The sequence below is a fragment of the Sus scrofa genome, chromosome 5, assembly GCF_000003025.6.
Source record: "Sus scrofa isolate TJ Tabasco breed Duroc chromosome 5, Sscrofa11.1, whole genome shotgun sequence".
Lineage (NCBI taxonomy): Eukaryota > Metazoa > Chordata > Mammalia > Artiodactyla > Suidae > Sus > Sus scrofa.
Window position 1 is genome coordinate 91,690,102 of NC_010447.5, and position 24,416 is coordinate 91,714,517.

At 36.0% G+C, this 24,416-nt stretch overlaps 1 protein-coding gene across 1 annotated transcript in view; it reads left to right on the forward strand.

Annotated features, from left to right (window-relative positions):
• The window catches only part of DCN (decorin), a 35,325-nt gene extending 11,501 nt beyond the window's left edge, over positions 1–23,824 (forward strand). The window contains 7 exon segments of the mRNA NM_213920.1: positions 5,698–5,810; positions 10,352–10,565; positions 11,523–11,636; positions 15,836–15,929; positions 19,800–19,926; positions 19,929–19,937; positions 23,428–23,824. Of these exon segments, the coding sequence (NP_999085.1) occupies positions 5,698–5,810; positions 10,352–10,565; positions 11,523–11,636; positions 15,836–15,929; positions 19,800–19,926; positions 19,929–19,937; positions 23,428–23,622 (866 nt within the window). The 3' untranslated portion in view covers positions 23,623–23,824.

Consider the following 24,416-nt stretch of genomic DNA (forward strand, 5'->3'; position numbering starts at 1 on the left):
CCACCATTAAACTAGGTTTAAATTGGCCATGAAACAGCTTTTGGGAGGTCTAATTATTTTTTGGGAATATGCGCTTGCTAGACTGAGGGGCTATCTTTCAAAGGTGGAGCTTGATGGACAAGCTGTCCAAATGTCTTGAATGTCAGGGGAACACTGATGATTGTCAGAAGACCACAAGATGATCGACAAGAAAATCCCACACAAGGGCAAGAGATTTAGGTGAAAAGTCTGTGTGTGATGCAATTGAAAAACAAATGGTAGCTTCCAGGATAATATGCATTATAATTGTATTGAACAGAAAATAAAAAAGTCATTTGTCACAGACTCAAAGACTAATAATTAGAAAGATAATGAGAGCTTCACCCTCTCTTCTCCTTATTGATAATAATTAGGTACCAGTAATGGGGACCCTGCTATGCACTATGGTAGGAAATTATGTTATAGAATAGCTTGTTGAGTTCTTACAGAAATTCTGTGAAAAATGCAGAAAAATTGAGGCATAGAGAGCTTAAGCAACTTGCCCAGTGATTTTCAGGGTCAAGAAGAGGAGCAAAGATTAAAGTTCAAATAACAATCTCATAAAATTGTCATAAAGAAACATTTTCAAATACAGAAAGTTTACAGAATAAGAGACTCTCCTGCACCCATCACCAAAATTCAACGTGTCGATTAAGACCAGTATTTTGCTATATATCCCCTTACCTTACCCCCTTCCTTCTTACTTTGAAGGAAATTCCAGACATCATATCATTTTATCCAATAATATATCAGTATAGTTCTCTGAAAGAATAAAACTTTTAAATAGTTCCCATTGTGGTGCAGCGTAAACGAATTCAACTAGGAACCATGAGGTTGCGGGTTTGATCCCTGGGCTCACTCAGTGGGTTAAAGATCCAGCATTGCCCTGAGCTGGGATGGAGTTTGCATAAGTGGCCTGGATTCCACATTGCTGTGGCTGTGGTGTAGGCCAGCAGCAACAGCTCCAATTAGACCCCAAGCCTGGGAATCTCCATATGCCACAGGTGTGGCCCTAAAAGACAAGACAAAAAATACAATAAAATTTTTAAATAAAAACATGACAACCAGATTGCATCTAAAATTAAAGGTAATATCATCAAATATTCATTCAATATACACTTTCAATCATCTCATAAATATTTTAAATGTTGTATTTTAGTTTCTCTGTATGATTCAGGATCCAAATGAAGTTTATATATTGCAGATATTTAAAACAGGTCTTAAGTCTCCTTAAAAGTATAGTTTTACCAACATTTCCTTTTTCCTTGTAATTTATTTGTTGAAGAAATTCAGATTTTGTTGAGTTCATTTCATTGATAGATTTTAGCATGTTCCTCCTTGACCTATTCCTTATAAATTGGGAGTTCCATCTAGAGGCTTAATTAGATTCAAGATTGTTTATTGCTTGATTGTTTTTGACAATACTAATCAATAATGAGGATCTGAATCTACCTTCCCAAGGTTTATAATTCATCCCTCCCCATAAGACATTATCTGTCATGCAAAGAAATGGTTACACTGAATCCATCACCATGTGGGACAGAAAAGCCAGCCTTTTTAGAACATATATATGACAGAAATTTCCTCACAAATATATAAAAGACGCAGAGGAAAGTGAGAGCAGTTTTTAGGTACAGATAACTGGGATGGTATATTTAATGGTAGCATTCACATCTAAAAATATTCCTGGCCAAATAAGAATCAAAAAGAAAAGTATTATTATACCCAGTTGCATCCTAATATTTCTGGGGATGTATTGTAAAAATATGTATCCTCATGAGAGAAGGATGTGAAGAGATGAAGGATGTGAAGAAACAGCAGAAAAGATCTTGAAGCCATGACCATGAACTTTTTAACATTGATTATCAGAATAGACTATGATTTTAAAACTAATCAAAAAGCCACCTAAAACTATCATTTGTCCCTACTTACCCAGAAATTACCAAAAAGAAAGAAAATTAAAATACAATATCATACACAATAAGTTGATGCATAAGAAGTCTGGAGAAGTTGGTTCTCTAGAGGGGTTATGACAAATATTTTAGAGGGTGTGTGGGGGGAACAGGGGTACACTTGAAAACTTGTACAAATGGAAATGGTTGGAGTATTCCATAAAACACAGATTATATGCATAAAAATGAGTAGCTGGGACTATGCACAGTATTTTTCAAGGGACAGTATGTAGATCAGCATATTTTTAAAAAAAAAATAGTGTTTACACACAGACATGGCACATCAGGTCGTTCTGGAGTGGGATTCATGCCATCGTGGTTTAGTTTAACCTTGCGGCCACTGGGTTTCTATTTCTTTCTTTCTTTGTTTTAATCTATATTCTTTTCATAAAGAGAGTGTTGGACCAGCTTAGAAGTTCCTGTGATCTGGGACAAGTAAAGTTTTTTGAATGTTGAACAAACTAATGTTTTATGAAGGTCGAAACTAAATCCAACAAAATAATGACAACCTGCTGTTTGTTATCAAAATCACTTTTTAAGGGTGTACTTAAAATGGAGGCAGAGTTCCCGTCATGGCTCAGTGGAAATGAATCTGACTAGCATCCATGAGGATGCAGGTTCGATCCCTGGCCTCGCTCAGTGGGTTAAAGATCCAGCATTGCCGTGAGCTGTGGCATAGGTTGCAGATGCGGCTCGGATGTGGCGTTGCTGTGGCTATGGTGTGGGCCAGCAGCTGTAGCTCTGATTTGACCCCTAGCCTGGGAACCTCCATACGCCACGGGTGTGACCCTAAAAAAGACCGAAAAATAAAATAAAGTAAAATAATAAAATAAAATGGAGGAAGAAGCCAGTCTCAGAAATGTGTGTGTACATGTGTATGTGTGCCTGATAATTTATCTTCAAACCAACCCAGCTGCCCTCGTATCTTTCTGATTTTGACATAGACTGATAAGAACCTCATCACAGGAGTCTACTTGATCAGCATTTGGGAACCATAGACAAGCTGATACTTAATGGTCCTTCCGTCTGTGACATTCTGAGAACTTATAGCTGGGATAATATCCCCTTTCATGTTCTACTTATCATTTCTGAGTGAGCTGCTTAACACCCTGATGGCTGTCTAGCCCTTAAAGAGACGTACAGCATGCTATTGGACCTGATGTCAGAACTGTTCTTGCTGGGAAGTGCAAATAGATATGACTGGGAAAAAGTCATCCTGTTGGGAGCCAGGAGGATGGTCTTTTCATCTGTATTTTCTCACTCCTAGCCATGTGAGCTTGTTTGTGTCATCAAACTTTTTCTAAAAAATCATCTGGAAAAATGAAATTATCATACTGCCTTACCTATCTCACTGGATTGCTGTGAGGTAAATAACATACTTCCAGTTTTTTATCCATGGTAAAGCTACATATATATACAGTTTTAATGATACAATACTGATTGATATATGAAGTCCCTCAATTAAATATGAATTTTTTAGTAATTCAGAGAAGATTATAGGGTTATGATTTTAATCATTATGACTCTAAGAACTAAATTGCAAATACCACATGCCTGATGGTTGTTTTTTATGCTAAATCTTCAGGGGAAAAATGTATATACTTCCCCCCAGGCAGTTCCTATTATTATGAAATTCTTGGATGAGAGCATAATCAAAATTGTCAGCCATGCACATATATCATTTTTTTCTCTCAACAGCAGAGATGTATCTGCTCTTTGGCACTGAACAAATATTAAGGGAGCCACTAGAATTTAGGTTTGACAATGTATATAAAAGTAAGCATAAATGGGATTTAGGACTTTGACAAAGAAGCCAAGGGAGTAATGATGAAATAAATGTAGGCAGTAACACTTTTCTAAATAAAAGGCAATGTGCGTTTTCTTCACTGAAGAACACTAATTATCCAAGATTTGGCAGACGTCTACCACTCCTAATTGCATGAAATTCACAAACTGACATTTCTGAAAATGGCAGTGATCATGACAATACAGTGCAGTGAAATATCCTCCTGCAGAGTAGCTGTTCTGGTGGCCTGCTGTTCATCGCTGAAAACACTTCATTTTTGTTATTTCTCTGTGAACTCTTTCTGTAATGAGTTCTTGGAATTTATTTATGCAGGTACAGAATTGCCCGCATTTTGCTATTCAAATTTATAACCCTAGATGGTCACTAAATTAGGAACTAGAATTTTTTCTCTATCAACAGAGCAATGATAATGTGAATAATTTTTTGGGGGGTGGGAGAAATCAGAAGTAGGTTATTTCAGATACATTTTCTCTAATTTTCATGGACAACATGAAGATAGGAATATGGCTACCACGATAATTTACCTGTAGAGGCTTAAATAAGAGTCAAAACTGAAAACTTATCTTCTCAACATAGCAGCCATTATACACCCTCTTATAATTTACTTTTTAATTGAAAGCTGCAGATTGAATTCTTTTCTTCCCCATGGATGTAGGCAATTTCTAGCCTGTTCCTGCTGTATCCCCAGGACCTAATAAAATGATGGTGTCTAGGAGGTATTCAATCAGTCTTTACTGAAAGTATGATCTTTTGTACTTCAAGTTTCAGATATGATGGAGAGGTTGAAAAGCATTTATGATTTATGTTATATAGTCTTAAAATACAAAGATGATCATATGAATTAGAGTTAGTAAAATATCAAATTTTTTGGCCACGCCCACAGCATGGAAAGTTCATGGCCAAGGGTCAAACCCACACCACAGCAGTGACAAGACCAATGGGTAACCACTAAGCCACCAAGAAACTCCAAAATATCAAATTTTTGCTTAACATATTATATCAGTAGGGAACAAAGCCAGTGGAAGGGGGAAAGACAAAAGATTATATAATTTAATATTTTTCTCCATTAATGTTTATATGATGATTTGTTTTAAATGACATACCTATTGAATAAAAGCAGTTTATCCTTATACATCTAGTTGAATGACTATTAAAATTGTTTTATGTTTTCTAATGTTTTTTAGAGCATTTGGTTATTCAGTGTGTTTACATTTATAAACTAAAAACAATAACTCAGATCTAAATTTAAATTCCAAAAGTAATGGTTCATATAATAAGTTTTAGAGATATTACATTAGCAACTTTTATTCATTTCCTTCTGATTAGCTACGTATATATTGGTCATAAACATTCCAATTAAAACTAAAAGAACTGTTCTCCCAAAAGTTTGGATAAATTTTCAGATGTTGGCACAACAACACGAATGCATACTCATATAATTTTAATTTTATATGTAGACCTGTGACAGTGCTAGGTTTATCAAAAGGATCTTTTGATGATTTGGCTAAAGTTCTTCTCTACTGAAAGGCTGTTTATGTAGAAAAGTATATAGCTTTACAGATCTCTCCCACTTAATGCTTACCAAAGGAATTACTTTCTAAAATAAGAACAATGAGGTAGAACACACTGGCTACTGAAACATTTGAACCACATCTTACAAAATATTAATTTTCCTTTTATGCAGAAAAGTAATTACATGGGGGGACATAACATGTTCTGTTTATGATTTTTAAAAAAATCATCTGACTTTTTTCACAAAGATAAAACAGATATTTTAAACTGCAGTTGATATAACTCCCAGAAGAACGAAAATATGGTGGTGGTAAAACTACCACTGCAACAACACTGATTTCTTTGTAAAAATGTGTTTACACACAGTTCCTTTTTACTGACTGTACATTGCCTTTACTTTTATGCTAGGTCTGGACAAAGTGCCCAAAGATCTTCCACCTGACACTGCCCTGCTGGATCTGCAAAACAACAAAATAACTGAAATCAAAGATGGAGACTTTAAGAACCTGAAGAACCTTCATGTAAGAATTTTTATTTTTTGAGTTATAATAAGATCTGACTCAAAGTGTGTTTCAAAACAAAGCTGAGGTAAGGCCAATAGTACTACATGGTAATAAATAAGCACATAAGTGTTTATTAAATTCTCTTTTTAGGGGTAATGAGGAGCAAAGCATCATATTCATTAACCCCTAAAAAACAGCCAATTTTCTTACATTTACCCCCCCACATAGCTTTAGTATTGGCTTCCTAAAAAAAAATATAATATACATTTTATCCTAGTTTTTCACATGTTTTATCAGTAAAAATCTCTCATCTTCCCTATTAGATTGTACTTTGATAGTAGAACAAAGCACAAAATCGACTGACGTTAGAATTATTTTAATTGTTTTTTTTGTTTTGTTTTCTTTCATTCATTTTCCAAGAGATGCAAATGACTTTGTAAAGAATCAAAGATTGGTACCAAGAGAAAAAACAATTATGTATCTTGTATATATATGTATCTATATCTTATGTATCCTGCTTTGCATTTAGGATGATGCATGCTGCATCCTTATATGTATTCTGATTTTTCACTTACCTCTACTCTGTTATAATCTAACACATCCAATCTACCAGTCAGGATTCCAGCAGAACAGAGATGGCATAATAATCAAGACAAGATTTAGTTATCAACTTTCTGACAGCCAAAATGAGGAAAGCAATAAACATTTATCCTTTAGGAGAAAATTTAAAATACCAGATTTTTAAAAGAAGCAAAGAATTTTTCCTTGAGACTTTAAGGTTGCCCATGGAACAGTTAATAAAAATAATAGCACATAATAAAATGGCATCATCAAATTAGTGAAGTATCCAACATTATGGACATTAAGTAATGAATGCTATGGGCGACAAGTAGAAGATAAAAAAGACATGATCCTACATCATGTTACCCAGTTAGTACTTTGAGAGAATATGGGACAAAGGGGTTACAGAGGATTAGCAGAATTTTGAAAAGAGGAGGGTTTTCTGTTCAAGAGGAAAAGAAAGGTAGAGGAAAATAAACAGCAGGCAAAAATAGAGGATAGGACATGGCTAAAGTGAAAGATACAGGCTCTAAAGCAGTGGAAGATAGAGCTTGAGCTAGAGATCTCAAACCCTGGATTAATAGGATCCTTCTCCACTGATAGGATACTAGATGGGAGTGAGCTGATGGAGATACCAACAAAGTTTGTCAGTGATTATTTCAACTATCATTGGAACATTAAAAGAGGGGATTGTTTTTAAGTGATTGTGCTAGTTTCAATAGACTGACATACTAAAAAGCTTCATTTTATTTGCATAAACTTACACTAACGCTGCTTTTACAGGAAGGAAAATTCTCTTAATCTCAATTTCCTATATGTTTAAGTATAATTTGAATAATTTGTTTAAACTCTTTATACTCTTAAATAATAGGTATCTAGTCTCTGTGCCATTCTCATTAACTCTGGCGTTTGTAATAATGTGTTCTTTCTTTTCCATGTTTCCTCCTAAGTACGGTTTTAGGCAACTTATCATCTTGGTGATCTCTTCCTTTCTACTTTAAAGTGTACACTGGAAGAAAAGAGAGTTTATTAGAGCTTCTAACCACTTACAGAATGTTAAACAGCTATTTTTCCCTTACTCATTCATGATTATTTCTACCCTTGTTATTATGCAAATAAACATTATAATTTTAGCCAGGAAAGCTATACTTGAATGAGAAGAGAGAGAAGTGAAAATTTACCAAGGATTAAAATAGAAAGAAATTAACATGGAAAATGTTCCTTTTTTCTCAATAATTTTATCAGTTTACAACTGTGACTCACTATAAGTGATACATAATCCTTAAGAGTAGTTGTATACTGATATATAATAGAAAAACTACATAATTATCCTGTAAAATAATGTAACATTAAGTATTATAATGCCAGCATTCAACATATTTCCTTTAAATTAAAGTGTAATAAATCTGGTAAAAAAGTTTATTAAAAATAAACCAAAATTGGCAAAGGTTGAGAAATAGCAAACACTTTTTTAGCAATTACCATATACTAGGCACTATTCTTAATATCTTATATACATTAACTCACTCAGTTCTTTTTTTTAATTTTTTTTTTTTGTCTTTTGTCTTTTTAGGGCTGCTCCCCGCGGCATATGGAGGTTCCCAGGCTAGGGGTCTAATTGGAGCTGTAGCCGTCATCCTACGCCAGAGCCACAGCAACGCCAGATCCGAGCTGGGTCTGCAACCTACACCACAGCTCATGGCAACGCCAGATCCTTAACCCATTGAGCGAGGCCAGGGATCGAACCCACAACCTCATGGTTCCTAGTCAGATTCATTTACACTGTGCCACAATGGGAACTCCAGCTCACTTAATTCTGACAACTACACTCTCAATAGCACCGCATACAGATGAGTGTGCTCAGGCACAGTAAGGCTAAGTTACTTGCTTATTGTTATACAGCAGATAAGAGCCGGAGCTTGAGATCTAAATTCACGAACACTCTGACTTGAGTCTCTGCACTAATAATTGCCTGTACATATGATGGTAATGGAAAAATCCCTTAAAACAACACCTGGTACAGTATGAGTGTTACATAAGTAGCTTTGGAGAAAATTATACATATTAGGTCAAGTTTCAACATTTCTCTTTCAGTGTTATGGAAATATAATTGATATATAGCACTGCATTACTTCAAAGTATACAGCATAATGACTTGGAAGACATGTGCTGCAAAATGATAACCTGTTGTTTAGTGAACATCCATCATCTCATGCAGATATTGTAACAAGAAGAAAAACAAATGCTGTCCTTGCGATGAGAACTTTAAGGATTTACTCTCAGCCACATCGAGGCACACCGTAGAGCAGTGCTCGCTGCAGCCATCATTACATTCCTGGTGCCTGGGGGTCTGGAGGGTGCCTTTTGACCACTTTGATGAAGGTGGTGAAAAGCTTTCACTCCTGATTCCACCCTATTTCTATTGCCAGTCACTTTTCATCACTTCTCCCGTACCCACCAGGCCAGCTCACTTTTTCTTTAGCTACCAAGAAAGTCAATGTCCTATGACTTTAACCCTCACGAGTTTTTGAACTTTCTGTAGTAGTCACTGACCTTTTGTTTTAATCAACCGATGGACCTGTTAGGATTAGTTAAAAGATCATGTTACTTGTAAAACGTTTCAATTAGTCAACTAATGTGAACTACATGAGGATGGACATGGGTTAGAGAACCAGCTGTTCCCTTCAGAATATAGAGTCTTGAATTTCTGAAACTAAAAGTTCTCACTGTTCTGTTACTCTGGTTCCTCTTTTGCCCCTCTGCCTTTTCATCTGCACCTAAAAATGTACTATAGTTGAAAATATAACTTTATTAAACCTTGGTAAAATTATCCTAAATTCCTTAGGATTAGTTAATAAATGACTTAAAATAACATCAGTAGTTCTGTAGACATATAGATCAGCAATGGAAGAGAATGAAGTAGTCCAAAAATAGGTTTAGCAATATCTACAGTAAAACAATAATGGATTGTAAGTAATTTCCTATATTTGGATAACTCAGAAACACAAATTTTAAAATTACCAAAAAATTAACGTATTTGACTATATAAAACCCTTGTATATAAAAGGGCAAGTAAGAGAAAAAAACGTAGTCTCTGCATGTCATATTATTATCTTTTTTCTGTAAACCAATTATTAAAATACATGAAAATTTAAGGAAAATGAGAAGTTTTGTGAGCAGGCACTCCTTTCCCTCCAAAAAAATGAAGTAAATGTTAGCAAAATAAAAGGAAATTTGTTTAACTTTCAAGAGACAAGGAAATGCAAGGTAAAGCAATGAGCTACAACATAATGTGTTCATCTGGCAAACTTTTGGAAAATGATTATATATACATTTATGAAGCTGCAAGAAGATTTCACTTTCTTGCATTGTTGGGATGCTATAAATTAGTGGTACCCTTTTCTAGTGGAATCCATGACAGTAGTCGATGAAGATGGACTTTTAGGTTGAAAGCTGACTAGGGAATGGACATCTGTGGCACTGAATTCTTTTCATGTCACTAGTAATTTCAATATTTAGCAGTATTTATTGTTTAAAAATTAAATATCTAGCTTCAGTATTTTATCAAATTCCCCTCCCCCCCTTTAATCTTTTTTTTTTTTTTTCTTTTTGGCTTTTTTAGGGCTGCACCCCATGGCATATGGAAGTTCCCAGGCTTGGGGCCGAATCAGAGCTACAGCTGCTGGCCCACACCACAGCTCATGGCAATGCTGGATCCCTGACCCACTGAGTAAAGCCAGGATACCAGTAGGATACCAGTAGGATTCGTTTCCATTGCGCCACAACGGGAACTCCCTGTCCCCTTTACTCCTGATGTTCAGGTCCTCATGTGCTTTTAGGTAAAGGATTCGTATTTGTTTACTTTTTTCTGTTTTCTTATAATTTCACAGATTGCTAGTCCCATGAATTAATAAACTACACACTTGTTTTATATACATATATTTATGTGTAGAAGGTTTTGAAATGAAGATGATGTTCCTTTTATTCACTCTCTATAGACACTGATTCTCATCAACAACAAAATTAGCAAAATCAGCCCTGGAGCATTTGCACCTTTGGTGAAATTGGAACGACTTTATCTATCCAAGAATCAACTGAAGGAATTGCCAGAGAAAATGCCCAAAACTCTTCAGGAGCTGCGTGTCCATGAGAATGAGATCACCAAAGTGCGAAAGGCTGTGTTCAATGGATTGAACCAGATGATCGTCGTAGGTACAGACATTCTTATAACTCTAAGGCCAGGATTCAAGGTTCACTTTAAGAGATTACAAGTAAGCTTTCGTTACAGGAAGGTACATTCACTAGAGCTTACATGTCTTAAGCCTATAGGAATAACAGTAGCAGGGCCGGGAGAAATGGGATTTTGAATCTGTGCCTTACAGCATTTTAATTCTTGCCCTTGAGGATCTGTGACTGTGGAGAAAGCTCTAGAGCTGATGTTACACTACTGCATTCCCAGGATATTCTAATTAAGTAGTGTTTAATTAGAGACATTAGGAGGACAGCCTTCCACCGTGGGAATTAGTTCTGTTCTGAACATCTATAAACTATTTGCTTTAAAAATGAATTCCAATGTTTTTCAGATATTGCAATTTTATAGTTGGTTTAAAAATGCTAGATTCAAATTATTTAACAACTTTTTTTGGAACAAGCTATTTTTTTTTATTATTTCCCCAATACAATTTTTTTTCTGCAGTACAGCATGGTGACCCAGTTACACATACATGTATACATTCTATTTTCTCACATTATCATGCTGCATCATAAGTGACTAGACATAGTTCCCAGTGCTACACAGCGGGATCTCACTGCTAATCCAACAACATCTTAATGTATCTTAGTGGAGTATTGCCCCATCATAAGTGTGATTTGCAAATACTTGCTTTTGTTGATTTCTAGGCAAACTTGTGTGTGGACCTTAAATGAATTTCTTATTTCTGTTTTTGCTACTGTTGCTTTTTCATTAATCTTGTTGTTGTTGTTTGCTTTAATAAGGGAAACTTTTACCCTGTTTTTCTATCCCTTTGAGAAACACGTCCTTTAATTTTTGTTTGGTTTTCCAGTCAAGTTGTTATTGACTCACATTTCTTCTTGTTGAAATAGGCAGTATTCTGACTTGCGGTATCCTAAAATTGTCCTCTAACAGCTTTGCCTTTATTGCATGTGTAGAACTTGGCACCAACCCGCTGAAGAGCTCAGGCATTGAAAACGGAGCTTTCCAGGGAATGAAGAAGCTCTCCTACATCCGCATCGCTGACACCAACATTACCACCATCCCTCAAGGTGAGGAAAGGTCTCCAGAGCAGTTTGGTTATCTAAGGCTCTGACACTTAAAAAATGACTGTGGAAATTTAAATCGTGGTGACGCAAGTGGCCAACCTCATTTCCAGTAAATTCGCTATCACTCAAAGTGTTTCTGCAGAATCTGGGTGACCCCTGGGCCATCCAGGCTCCCTGAAGAGACGGCTAGACTCTTTCACCTATAAAGTCTGTTCTAAGATGCGAGTTAATGCACAATGATTTCATATTATAGAATCATGCTATCACAAAGAAAAAAGTAGTCATTTAAAAAATATTCTGAACATCTTGAGTGGTACTTTGTTAAAAAAAAAAATGATACATGGAATACCTATGAAATTGAGCCAAATTTTACTTCAAGTCTCCAATCCCTTAGTGAATTCCTTTCCATTGTAGGACATTCTAGTCATCACTGTCTGAATAACAGGATCCATAGTGGCCACACTTGTAATTAAGAGTGGTGGTTGTGTGTTGTTAGTGTGGATTTTGGAGTCTGTTTGCTTGAGTTCAGAGTGTCTCTCACTGGCTCTATGATCTTGGACAAATTATTCAATATCTATGCCACATTTTTAAATCTGTAAAGTGGTAATAATACTCACATCGCTTCACTGGGTTATTTTTAAATTAAATAAAAATTAGCGAAATATCTGACCTTTCGAAAAGTAATAGATTAATATTACCTTCTATTATTCATTAAAAGTGTTTAAATACTTATTTTACTTAGGCAAAGTATCAAACACTGGAGAGAGGGCAGACGATAGGACATACACCTGCCTTCAAGGAGCTTACTGCCTGGAGGTAAAGCTTGGCAAGTAAACAGCAAGCATCACACAGTCACAGGGCTAAGCTGACCACGCAAATAAGGCTTAGCCAGGAGAAGCAACATAAGCCAATCTTGGTGACAGAAAAGGCATCGAATCACCAAAAATAAGTTTCTCTAATTTCCAAATGTTTCTGGCCCCAGATTTTTCAGTCTATATTCTCAAATTTCCCCCTCAGTCTGGGCCTTTCTCAACTTAGATGTCTTGTTCTTATATTGGATTCAAAATGTAGGCACATGTCCTCCGAAAACAATTATCCTTTATTGTGCTTCCACAGAAAACGCTTCTTGAGAGTACATAGTCCATAGAATGGTTCCTTTCTACCCCTCGCCCTCTTCCTAGTCCCTTTGCTAAAGAGATGGTTTTGATGCCCATTCATAGCAGTTACTGCTATAGATGATGATAGATAGATGGATGGAGGGAGACTGACTGATAGTTCAAAAAGCAGTTTCATGTTGAGTCTCTGACTCGTTAACATGTTAACAGTGTATTTTTTAATTCCCCAGTGCAGAGGTTTCATATTTTAATATATTTTTATTTATATTCACAATAGTATATTTTAAAATAAATGTATTTTTTACATGGTCTAAATATATCTTGCCTAAAGCTTTAGAACTTCAGGAGAAGTAAAGTAGCTGGAATTCAAAGTCTGTATGTTTTTCACTACTTCATGCTATCAGGTGACCTGCAGTGAGCACAGTCTTTGATTTTGCTGTCCTTTTGCATATTTTAAATATCCCTCAGTAACACATTTCCGCACTTAGTGATCTGTTTTCCTTGACTTCTTATATCTTCTCCCCATACTAAGTGCTCTTTTGTCATCTTTTCTAGCTTGCTTTTATTTACCAAACTCTTAATAATATTAAATTTCCAGTAACTCAGTTTTATTAAGCACTCAGGCCAAATGCTCTTCACAGATTCTGTCCTCCTGTGCCAAATGCTTTTGGCATTGTGCCACATACTTGTCAGGAATTTTGCTGTGATGAGTCTCAAAACAATCCTGTATAGTAATATTATCACACCTGTTTTATAAATGAGGAAAATAAATCTTAGAGAGAGAAAAAAATAAATCATGCCTAAGGCCTTGGCTCTAGAAAGTGGTGCAGCTGAGGTGTGCTGGGCTGACATCAGAGCTCAGTGTTTGACCATTTCACGCTGCTGCCATCTTAAATCCTTCTCCGCTGCATATTCATACCAATGTCTTACATGAGTCTACTTTGCCAAGGCTGGGCTCTTATGCCTGAGCATCGCCACCTTTCCAGGAATCTTCACTTCCATATATTATCTCCCATTACTGATGGACATGAAAAGACAGTGGAGTGGACGAGAGAGATTCTAATCCACACTCTAGAGGGAGATGGGCCTGGGTGAGAGGCCTCACCCTGTGATTTAGCTGTTGGAGACTTTAGGCTAATTGTTCCTCATCTCTACAACTTGAGTTTTGTTATCTATAAAACGGAGGGATTGGTGACGCCCCTTTTCTAGGACATTTGTGAGGATTAATAGCTATAAATAAGACTTGCAATGCACACATAGTACTTGGCCAAAAAGTAAGCTCTCAATATATTTTATCTTAAGTATGGAAAAGGAAAAGAAAATTAGTAACGAGTATAGAGTCTTCGGCTAAAGGTTATGGTGGCAAAGGCTAATAATGGTCTTTATAAATTTGCTTTTCTGCATCCTATTGCAAACTTTTCTTCCACAGTCAAATTTTCCATAACTTCCCTTTTGGGAAACTGATGTCCCAAAAGGGGAGACTCTTAGAAATGAGGTAAGAAGGATGGATGTGATGACAATTGGTGTTCCTGAGACACTACATGTTAAAACGTGTCTTTTCATAGTGATTGGGGAAAAAGGATGTACATTCTCTGCTTTGGAATATACTCCCTTGCTTTAGTTACAGGAGCATTTAAAAAATCTACATTTATTTATTTTAAGGCGACTCAAATGGTTGAAATCCCTCATTCCAAGAGTCACTGTGATTTCCTGATATTTATTCTTAAGAATAATGCCATGGGTATTTCATTTCCTTCAGTTAAGAGCATGCTGTTTTAGCTCTCTGGCCATCTGGGAGCATATTACATTCCCGACTTAGTAACTAGATAACCTACAAAATGAGTAATTTTGAACCTCTGTTTCTTCATAAATGAAATGGTATTAATGAAAAATAATTCATACATTGGAAAAAATAAATTAGCTAAGTAAGGAAAAGTGCTAATCTCAGTTTTGGAGACACGTTTAGTAAGTAGAATCTCCCTTCCGTAGCGTCTCCCACATAAATCATACTACGCCTGAGAAACTAATAGTTATTTTCAAAACACATATGGAATAAATTTTTTAATTAAATAGATGATCTTGACAGAATGCAGTAGGATGCAATGAAAATTTCGGATCAAACATAATCTGTGATTTTCCAACTTTGTTCTTTGTGGACAAACAACCAACACTTTCTGCTGAGCAGATGTTCCTGCTACATGTAACCAATTTGCTATTTTCTTTGTAGTTGTTGCTGTTCTTGTAAATGGAACAATATGTGGTTTAAAAACTCTATAGAAATGTAACAGATCCTCGGATGGCAGGAGGAAATGAAAATAAAATATTTAAACTTTTATATATAGGTTACTAAATTTTTAGAAGTCGTAGCCACTCACGAAGTACTATCCAGAGGTTTAGAGGATACTTTGGATTTAAAATTATTTCCCCAGGTGCCCTACATATGGCCGATCACTTGATTATGAGCCTCTGTACTCGGCTTATATAAAGAAACAGTCTTGATTTAAAAGGAACAGTAAGATTAAGCTCTTTGAACAGACATGTTGCAAAGGCATTTGATGTTTTTTTATGGAAAAACTGATTAAAACTAAAGCCAACACGGTGTATACATGTTAGTTATTAATGATGCTTATTAATTAAATACCTGATGAAGTTTGTTTATAGGTTGAACTCATATATATAATCATTCTATTATAGTTCAAAAGTTCATCTCTTTTTTAGACTTATTGCGTTAGCCCATTAACAAAGGTGTAAGAAACTAATGAGATTCGGAGCTTGATATCAGTTTTACAACTGTATCCTATCAGTTTCTAAGACAAAAACCTACACTATGATTAAAAAAAAAAAAAACAGTTTTTTTTAATCTCGGAGAAAAACAGACAGGACTTGCAGTACTTCCACAACATTTATGATTATAAAAGGGATGAAGGAGAAAAAATGAAAAACAAAACTGATGAATAAGATGAAGAACAAATCCTTTGAAACAGTATGTCTTTTGGAAAATTGATGGCATATGTCCTCATTAACTCTTTGCACATTTTCTAATTGCATTTATCTGCTAATTTAACATTTTATGTTTCCATGTTGCAGGTCTTCCTCCTTCCCTTACTGAATTACATCTTGATGGCAACAAAATCAGCAAAGTTGATGCAGCTAGCCTAAAAGGACTGAATAATTTGGCTAAGTAATAATATTCTTTTATAACGTTTTATCTGTAAAATGCTAGATGAATGCCTATATATTTAGAATTAGAAACATGATGCTTGATTTTTTTTTTGTCTGTACATTTTTTGTTGTTTCTAACAACCTCAAACTTCATCTTCCCCAATTATTTCTTTAGAAAAAGCAAACAATGAAATAGTGTACTTATCATAACCCCATCTAAGATCAGCCTTATATTTTATGAATACCATACTGGGTTTTAGATGAATTCATATATACTCTATGTACCATGTGTTTGGTTAAGTCAGTATGTTCATTCAATAGGTTCTAACTTGGGTGCATCAAACAGAAGGTTAATAATGACAACATAGTGTTCAGAAATTGAAAATGTATCATAATGAAAGCTACCAGCTCATGGAAATTTTGGACATCTTACACTGCAGTGATAGAACAGTTATCATGAGATTCTCTAACTCCTCTTCTCTGAAGAGTTTAAAATGTCCCTGGACATTTAATGTATTTTCTCAAATGTTTTCTTGCCCCTTCTTAACTTTTCTTTTCCTTATAGATGATCACTAGTGCCCATCCCTTTCTAACCGAACTTCAGACTTTCTTTATTTGCAATCTGGTGAAGCAATAAAAAGAGGAGGGTGGGGGCAGAGCCTGTCAGTTGTCTTCAAGGACAATCTGTTCTTGATCCACATAAACTGCTGAATGTTCTTACAAAGAAACACAGTGTAATGCCAAACTGGCTCACTCTTCTTTTTATGTATAAGTTTCGCAGTAGATAAATAAAGTACATAATTTATCACTGAGAAATACCCAAGACCAGATGGATATACAGTGCAGTTTTTCCCATTTCTCTGGGTATCCCCCAGTGACCCGATGGAGGGTGTTGGCTGAAGGTCTGCATATGCCTGTGACAACAGCTGCAATATATGACCGTGGTGTTTCTAAGGATTAAAAACCTTTATCTAAAACTACTTCAATTACAGGCTCTAATGGAGAAAAAAAATTTGTTTAACTAGTGTTACACATCACCTACTTTTCTATGTGATTAGGTCTCTCCAGCTGGAGAAAAATGTGGGAAGATAAGTTGCACTGCTTATTGTGGTAGAACTTTCTTTAGGACAGCTATTATTATTGGATTATTATTTTAAGGAGGAGGAGTAGCAGTTGGGGTCAACAATAGTCTAAAGTTCTACAAATGGTAAATCATTCATCAGATATGTGTTTTAGAAAAATAGGTTTATTTTGTCCTGAAAGTGGTATGGAGATTTTGAGGTTCTTCACGTTAATGTTAACATATGCTTTGTATCATATAGAAGCATAAGAGCTAATAAACTTTGCAAAGGTCAATGGAAACGAAGATTTCTGTTTAAATGGATTTTGAATTCCATTCATTAACTTACAATACATTGCCCCACTGGCCAAGCGAAATTTCCCCACTCTTGAATTTATCAAACACATTTCTCTTTGGAATCAAGTCCAAAAAAAAATCTGTCTATTAAATTATCAAATCCTTATGTTGTTTGCTCCTCCTGATGTTGGAACATGAAAAGCATTTTGGTGCTGAAATGCAAAACTGTGAAAAGAAAAGAAAAGAAAAAAAAAAAAACACAGCCACTGATCTCAGAACATTGTTTCAGGACAAATATTGCAATTAATTATTAGGAACTAGTGAAGAAAAAATACTGTATGTCCCTCTGCAAAAATATAAAGCGGTTTTCAGGCAAACCTCCTTTTTCTTACTGAGCATGTGTGGCATCATCTCTCCTACTAGATAGAGTAATCTTTGCTGGAAAATATGGTTTTTGGGCCATGTATCCTCTGCCCTCATAAGCCTAGGATGAAAGGCATGAACAAATAGGTTCTCAAAAACATTTGATGAGTGAATATAAATTAATCATTGAAAAAGTACTTTCCTTCAATAGATTATTAGGAATATTATATCCTAAGAAATGTATTAGCCCAAATAGGACATGGGACTTGAAGTGCTGAAAGAAAGAAAAATAGGACATGATGAAAAATATTATCTTTTATAAGATATATTAAGATTCTTTGGGTTGCAAGTAAACTGAAAATTAAAAAGAAAAAGAAAGGCCTTGGAGTTCCCTTTATGGCTCAGCAGTTAATGAACCCCACTAGGATCCATAAGAATGCGGGTTTGATCCCTGGCCTCGCTTAGTGGGTTAAGGATCTGGCATTGCTGTGAGCTGTGGTGTAGGCCGTCAGCTGTAGCTCCAATTCGACTCCTAGCCTGGGAACTTCCATATGCCACGGGTACGGCCCTAAAAAAGCAAAAACAAAAAACAAACAACAAAAAAAGAAAGGCCAGAAACAAGAGACGAATGTTTAATACTGAGGGAAAAACAAAATATTATGATGCTAGGTTAATAAGCAATAGGTTAGACAGCTAGCTGTACTATTAATAGCCTAAAATCAGTACACCTCAAATTCAGCTATTTCAAATATCAAGTCACAATTAATCTTGGGAGACTTTGGTTACATAAATCAACATCTAAATCCCTAAAGGGCTCAAAGATCTCAACTACCTGAAGGCAAGTAAGAAGCATCCAACAAAAAGGCCCAAGTCTTTTCCGCTAAATTTGAAGGAATCCAAATTTGAATAGATTCTTCTGCTTTCTCTCCCTTGGAGCCTTCTGTTCTCTTCCACCACCTTGTCTCCTCATCTTTCTCTGCCCATTTGGATTGACAGCACCCTGGTTCTGACATAGATTTATTCCTAGAATGTCACATACACCAGTTTCGTCTTCAAGTCAACTTCTTCTGACTTTTGAATCCCATTTACTGTGAGGGGACATCATAGCTGCAGATGCTTATTAATTCAATTAAACATTTAATTGAAAAAAATGTAACCCAAAACTTTGAGTGGCACTGTATGACAAATATCAGAGTGGCCAAGATCAGGGTCAGAGTCAGGGCTCTAGGGGCCCTAGCTCAGAGATCAGTGTCAGAAGCCAGGATATCGGCATCAGGCGTATTCTGACAGTAACAGATGGTCAATGATAAACTCTCAAATGAATGCAAAATGCTAATTCCATTGACTTTTCTGGCAGATTCATTGATTCATTAGAATCCTGTACCTTACATTTACAACAACTAAAGTTGTTTAATATATATGCCATTGCTTTGTTTACAAAGGGAACAAAATGATGTGTTCTTTTTTATCTTTCTTGCAAGTGGATTCACTATATTCATTACACAATCAATTCAACAGCTATTCATTGATCATATCAAGTCTGTGTTAGTACTGGATATACCATAAGACAGTCACCTTTTTCTTTTTTTCTTTTTTTTGTCTTTTTGCCTTTTCTAGGGTCGCTCCCATGGCATTTGGAGGTTCCCAGGCTAAGGGTCTAATCAGAGCTGTAGCTGCCAGCCTATGCCAGAGCCACAGCAACGCGGGATCTAAGCCTTGTCTGCAACTTACACCACAGCTCACAGCAACACCCGATCGTTAACCCACTGAGCAAGGCCCACAACCTCATGGTTCCTAGTTGGATTCGTTAAACACTGAGCCACAATGGGAACTCCCAACAGTTACTTTTTTCAAGGCAAGACACACACATAGACAGTCCCTTGAATTTTATAAGAGGGTGATGACAGGATGCTCTATGGGCATTAACTAAAAGTCCGCATCCAATCTGGTACCATCATAGAAGCTTTAAAGAGGGTAACACTAAAGCCTTAAGAACAAATGGGCTCCATGCAAGCTCAGAAAGTTTGGAAAAAATGCACTAGCCAGGGGTAAGAGTAAGTACAAAACAAAAAGCAAAAAATCCTCTCCTATGGGCTTGATTAATCGCACAATGCCTCTAAGAAGGCATCCATGTGCAGTGTATCCATTCAGTGCTGTTTTCTGTTGCAGGTTGGGACTGGGTTTCAATAGCATCTCAACTGTTGACAATGGCTCTCTGGCCAACACTCCTCATTTGAGGGAACTTCATCTGAACAACAACAAGCTTAACAAAGTGCCTGGTGGGCTGGCAGAGCATAATACATCCAGGTAATGTAACGCCACTAACTGTATTGTGAGGAAGATCTAGGAAGCAAATAGGATACTACGGGCGAGCTAGGAAGCAGGAAGCTCTGCTTAGGAAATTTTTTGCAGTGAGATATTTTTAATGTTTCTACATAAATATTCATTCTGGTTTTGTGAAAAATATATGTTCATTTGGTATTAATTTTTTGAAATTAGGACTATTGCCTTGAACTTACTATAATGCTTGCTCAGAGAATGTAATATTTTTTAATGATGCAGAGTAGTTGCATGTCACAGATCAGTGTAACAAATACATGTGGGTTGGAAAAGACAATATTATCTGTAATTCATAGGTATGGAATAACATAGTATTTTCAACTTTTAGCTTCAATAGATGTCATATAGGTCAAAAGAGAATGTTTTTCCAGCAGTATGACTGAATTAACTTTATTTAAATCATCAAATTACAGTATATTCATAAGGATAAAAAGAAACAGTTCAAGGAACTCCCAGGTGGCCTGGCAGTTAAAGATCTGGCATTGTCACTGCTGTGGGTCAGGTTCCTGCTGTGGTATAGGTTTGATCCCTGGCTTGGGAATTTCTGCATGCCACACACAAACAAAAAAAGACATGGTCCAGTGTTAGAACACTGTAGTACTTTCATTGTTATTTTGAGGAAATTAAACATTATTTAAATTGTATATTTAAAGAAAAATCACCAATGTGCTCATCTACAGATTTTACATATTTATTTTTTCTCGTTTTTCAGCTTTTTAAAAGGTTATATTTGAATTGTTTCTTTCAGAAATTTAAATAGTTATTTAGTTCAATCATGGTGATTCAGAAATTATACCTTGACACTGACACTTTCTTTAAATAAAACTATTTTATAAAGTTGCCCTTTCTGTAATCAAGTATCTCACCTTCTTTGGTTTATCTTTTGCTCTGCTGTCAACAATGTCAATAAATTTCTGATCTCTTTTATCTGAGTTATACACAAAACCCCAAATTAAATTGCTGTATCATAATTTACATTAGCTAGATTTTAAAAAATATAAGAATTATAAGTACATAGAGGACATTTAAAGGAGTTCCCATTGTGGCACAATGGAAATGAATCCCACTAGTATCTACGAGGATGTGGGTTCAATCCCTGGCCTTGCTCAGTGGGTTAAGGATCTGGCATTGCTGTGAGCTGCAGTGTAGGTCACAGACACAGCTCAGATTCCACGTTGCTGTGGCTGTGGCGTAGGCCAGCAGCTGTAGCTCTGATTTGACCCCTAGCCTGGGAACGTCCATGTGCCAAGGGTGGAGCCCTAAAAAGGAAAAAAAAAAAATGACAAAGGCATTTTATTTCATGGTGATCCTTTTTCATGGGTCTTCCATGGTGGTGGAGTAGTGAGTAAGCACAGTTTAAAGCCACAAGCAAAACCAGTACACTGAGAAGACCTAATGAGAATAACCATCATTGTCACTGTTTGGTTTTTTTTGTGATGATGGGTTTTTGTTTTTAGATCTCAGAACAATAATTTTTATCTTTTTTTTTTTTTTGCTTTAATTTTTTAGGGCTGCACCCACGGCATATGGAAGTTCCCAGGTTAGGGGTCAAATCAGAGCTACAGCTGCTGGCCTACACCACGGCTACAGCAACACAGGATCCTAGCCACATCTGCAATCTACACCACAGCTCATGGCAACACAGGTTCCCCAACCCACTGAGCAAGGCCAGAGTTTGAACCCACAGCCTCATGGATACTAGTTGGATTCATTTTCACTGTGCCACAATGGGAACACCAATAATTTTTACCTTCTTAGTTGCTGTTTTTCAAATTTCAGTCTGGACCATTATTGAGTTCATATCATCACTTTAATAGGTTCATTAAGAATTATAAAACCTGTACACTAAAAATGACGAAAATTTCTGTGAGAAATTGAAGAAAAAATAGAAATATATTCCATGTTTACAAATCAAGAGACTCAATGTTATTACAATGAAAATTCGCTCCTAATTATTCTATAGATGCAATACAATCCTTAGCAAAGCCCTAGAATCTATTTTTGCAGAAATGAACAAACTGATTCTAAAATTTATATGGAAATGCAAAGAAACAAGAATAGTCAAAATAATTTTGAAAAATAAGGACAAAGTTAGAAGACCTTCATTCCTAATTTCAAAGCATAATTAAAAGCTACAGTTACCAAAGGAGTGGTACTAGCAAACATATATATACATGTGGTATATCCATACGATGAAATATTATTCATCAATAAAAATGAATGAAATACTGATATTCTTGTGAGAATCATAAAAAAATACTCAAAGAGGAGTTCCCGTCTTGGCTTAGTGGTTAACAAATCCAACTAGGAACCACGAGGTTGTGAGTTCGATCCCTGGCCTCGCTCAGTGGGTTAAGGATCTGGCATTGCCATGAGCTGTGGTGTAGGTCGAAGATGTGGCTCAGATCCCGCGTTGCTGTGGCTCTGGTGTAGGCCAGCGGCTACAGCTCTGATTAGACCCCTGGCCTGAGAACCTCCACGTGCCACGGGTACACCCCTAGAAAAGACAAAAAGACAAAAAAAAAAAAATACAAGTATTGTTTTGCTTTTAATATTTTTTGATTCTGATTTTGTAAGGCATCTATTTTTCTTCTTTTAAACCCTTTCTTAAACTAAGTCTCAAGATCTCTTGGTGCTGGCCAGACCCAGGAGGGGATATGAGAATCCTTTGTTCTTGAAGCTGCCCAACTAGGTCTGGTCATGATGTTTCTGTAAACCTCAAACAAGACAAATGTTATTTTCTGTTCTTTGACTTTTTATCTCTATTTAAAGGAAAGGTGTTATGGTTTTAAAGATCAAGCCTGGGAGACAGAGCCTTGAGCTATTACGTGTACTTTAGACTACAGACAACATTCTCTTACTGATTAAGGAGACAGAGGTGCAGAGTCACATGACTAAGCACAGGCAACAGAACATATAGGTTAGAGCTAAAGGAACAGACCTGATATGGAGTCAGGTTTGTTCTTCTGTTATATACACAGACACAATTTATGAAACATCTATGAATTCATTTCATTCATTCATTTATTGAATACCTCCTCTGTCCAAATAGACACTGAAGATATAGTCATGAATAAAACAGAACAGGTTTCTCTCCTACAGGACTGTAGGAGTAGGGATGGGGAGAAGAACTGGATTATATGTGCATTTCGAGGGCAGCACTAGCAAGATTTATTGATGGTTGGGCAAAGAGTATAAGAGACAGGGAAGGTCAAGGATAATGGCAGATGTTTTTAACCTGAGTCCTTTGGAAAGACTGAAATACCATATCCTAAGATGAGGAGGACCTAAGGAAGGGAAAGCAAGATTAAGAAGGGAGAGAGAAACCAGGAGTTTGATTTGAGAAGGATTAAGGCGTTTAAACTGAAGGATGAGTGCACTGAAAAAAGAATAAAGTATTTATGTGAAGGGCCTCAGTATATTTAGAGGAACTAACCATGCTCCTTTCATCTTGCAGGTTGTCTACCTTCATAACAACAACATCTCTGCAGTCGGCTCTAATGACTTCTGCCCGCCTGGATACAACACCAAAAAGGCTTCTTATTCGGGGGTGAGCCTTTTCAGCAACCCAGTCCAGTACTGGGAGATCCAGCCATCCACCTTCCGATGTGTCTATGTGCGCTCTGCCATTCAGCTCGGAAACTACAAGTAGCTCCCAAGAAAGCCCTCATTTTTATAACCTGGCAAAAATCCCGTTAAGGTCATTGCTCAAAAATAAAAAATAATAAAAAAAAGAAAGCTAGATATTGAAAACCTAACTTCAATGTGGATGTTTTTCCCACATGACCTATTATTCGTAAAGCCAAATATTCAGTTTAAATAATTGCCTATAATAAAAAAATATTTTGCCTGTCATTTTCAGAATTCTTTTTTGATGCTTACTGTTGCTGTTAACTGAGTTATTGCAGATATTCTTATCTCACTAAATGTAAATTTTAGAGTTAACGACTTAGTAAAGCTTTTCACTTCCAGAAGGAATCAAATGAAAATGGTATTCTGTTAACTCATAGGGGGGTTAACCCCTTTGACATAGTCCAGCAATGTACTCATCTCCATTATTACTGGTAAAGTCTCATTTGAGTGTGTGAATTCAATACAGGCTATGTAAAATTTTGTGGATGTCATTATTTTGGAAAAAATAAATTCACAAGTACATTTAAAATTACTATGGCATAAATGCATACTTGTACATCTTCCCTAAACTCAATTTTCTGAGGAGAGTACACATTTCTGTCTTGATAAAAAAAAAAGCATATCTTTTCAAGTTCTTAGATATGTATTCTATCTCTGTGACATTTGTCTGTTATAACTTTATCTACGACTAGTGTTAAGCTGATAAGGCACAAAGCTGACTTTTATTTATTGGTCTAAAAAACTGATATTTTTCAGTTGCTAAAGACTAAATCATTTTAAAACTCTTCCGTGTATAATCAGACTGCTCACCTG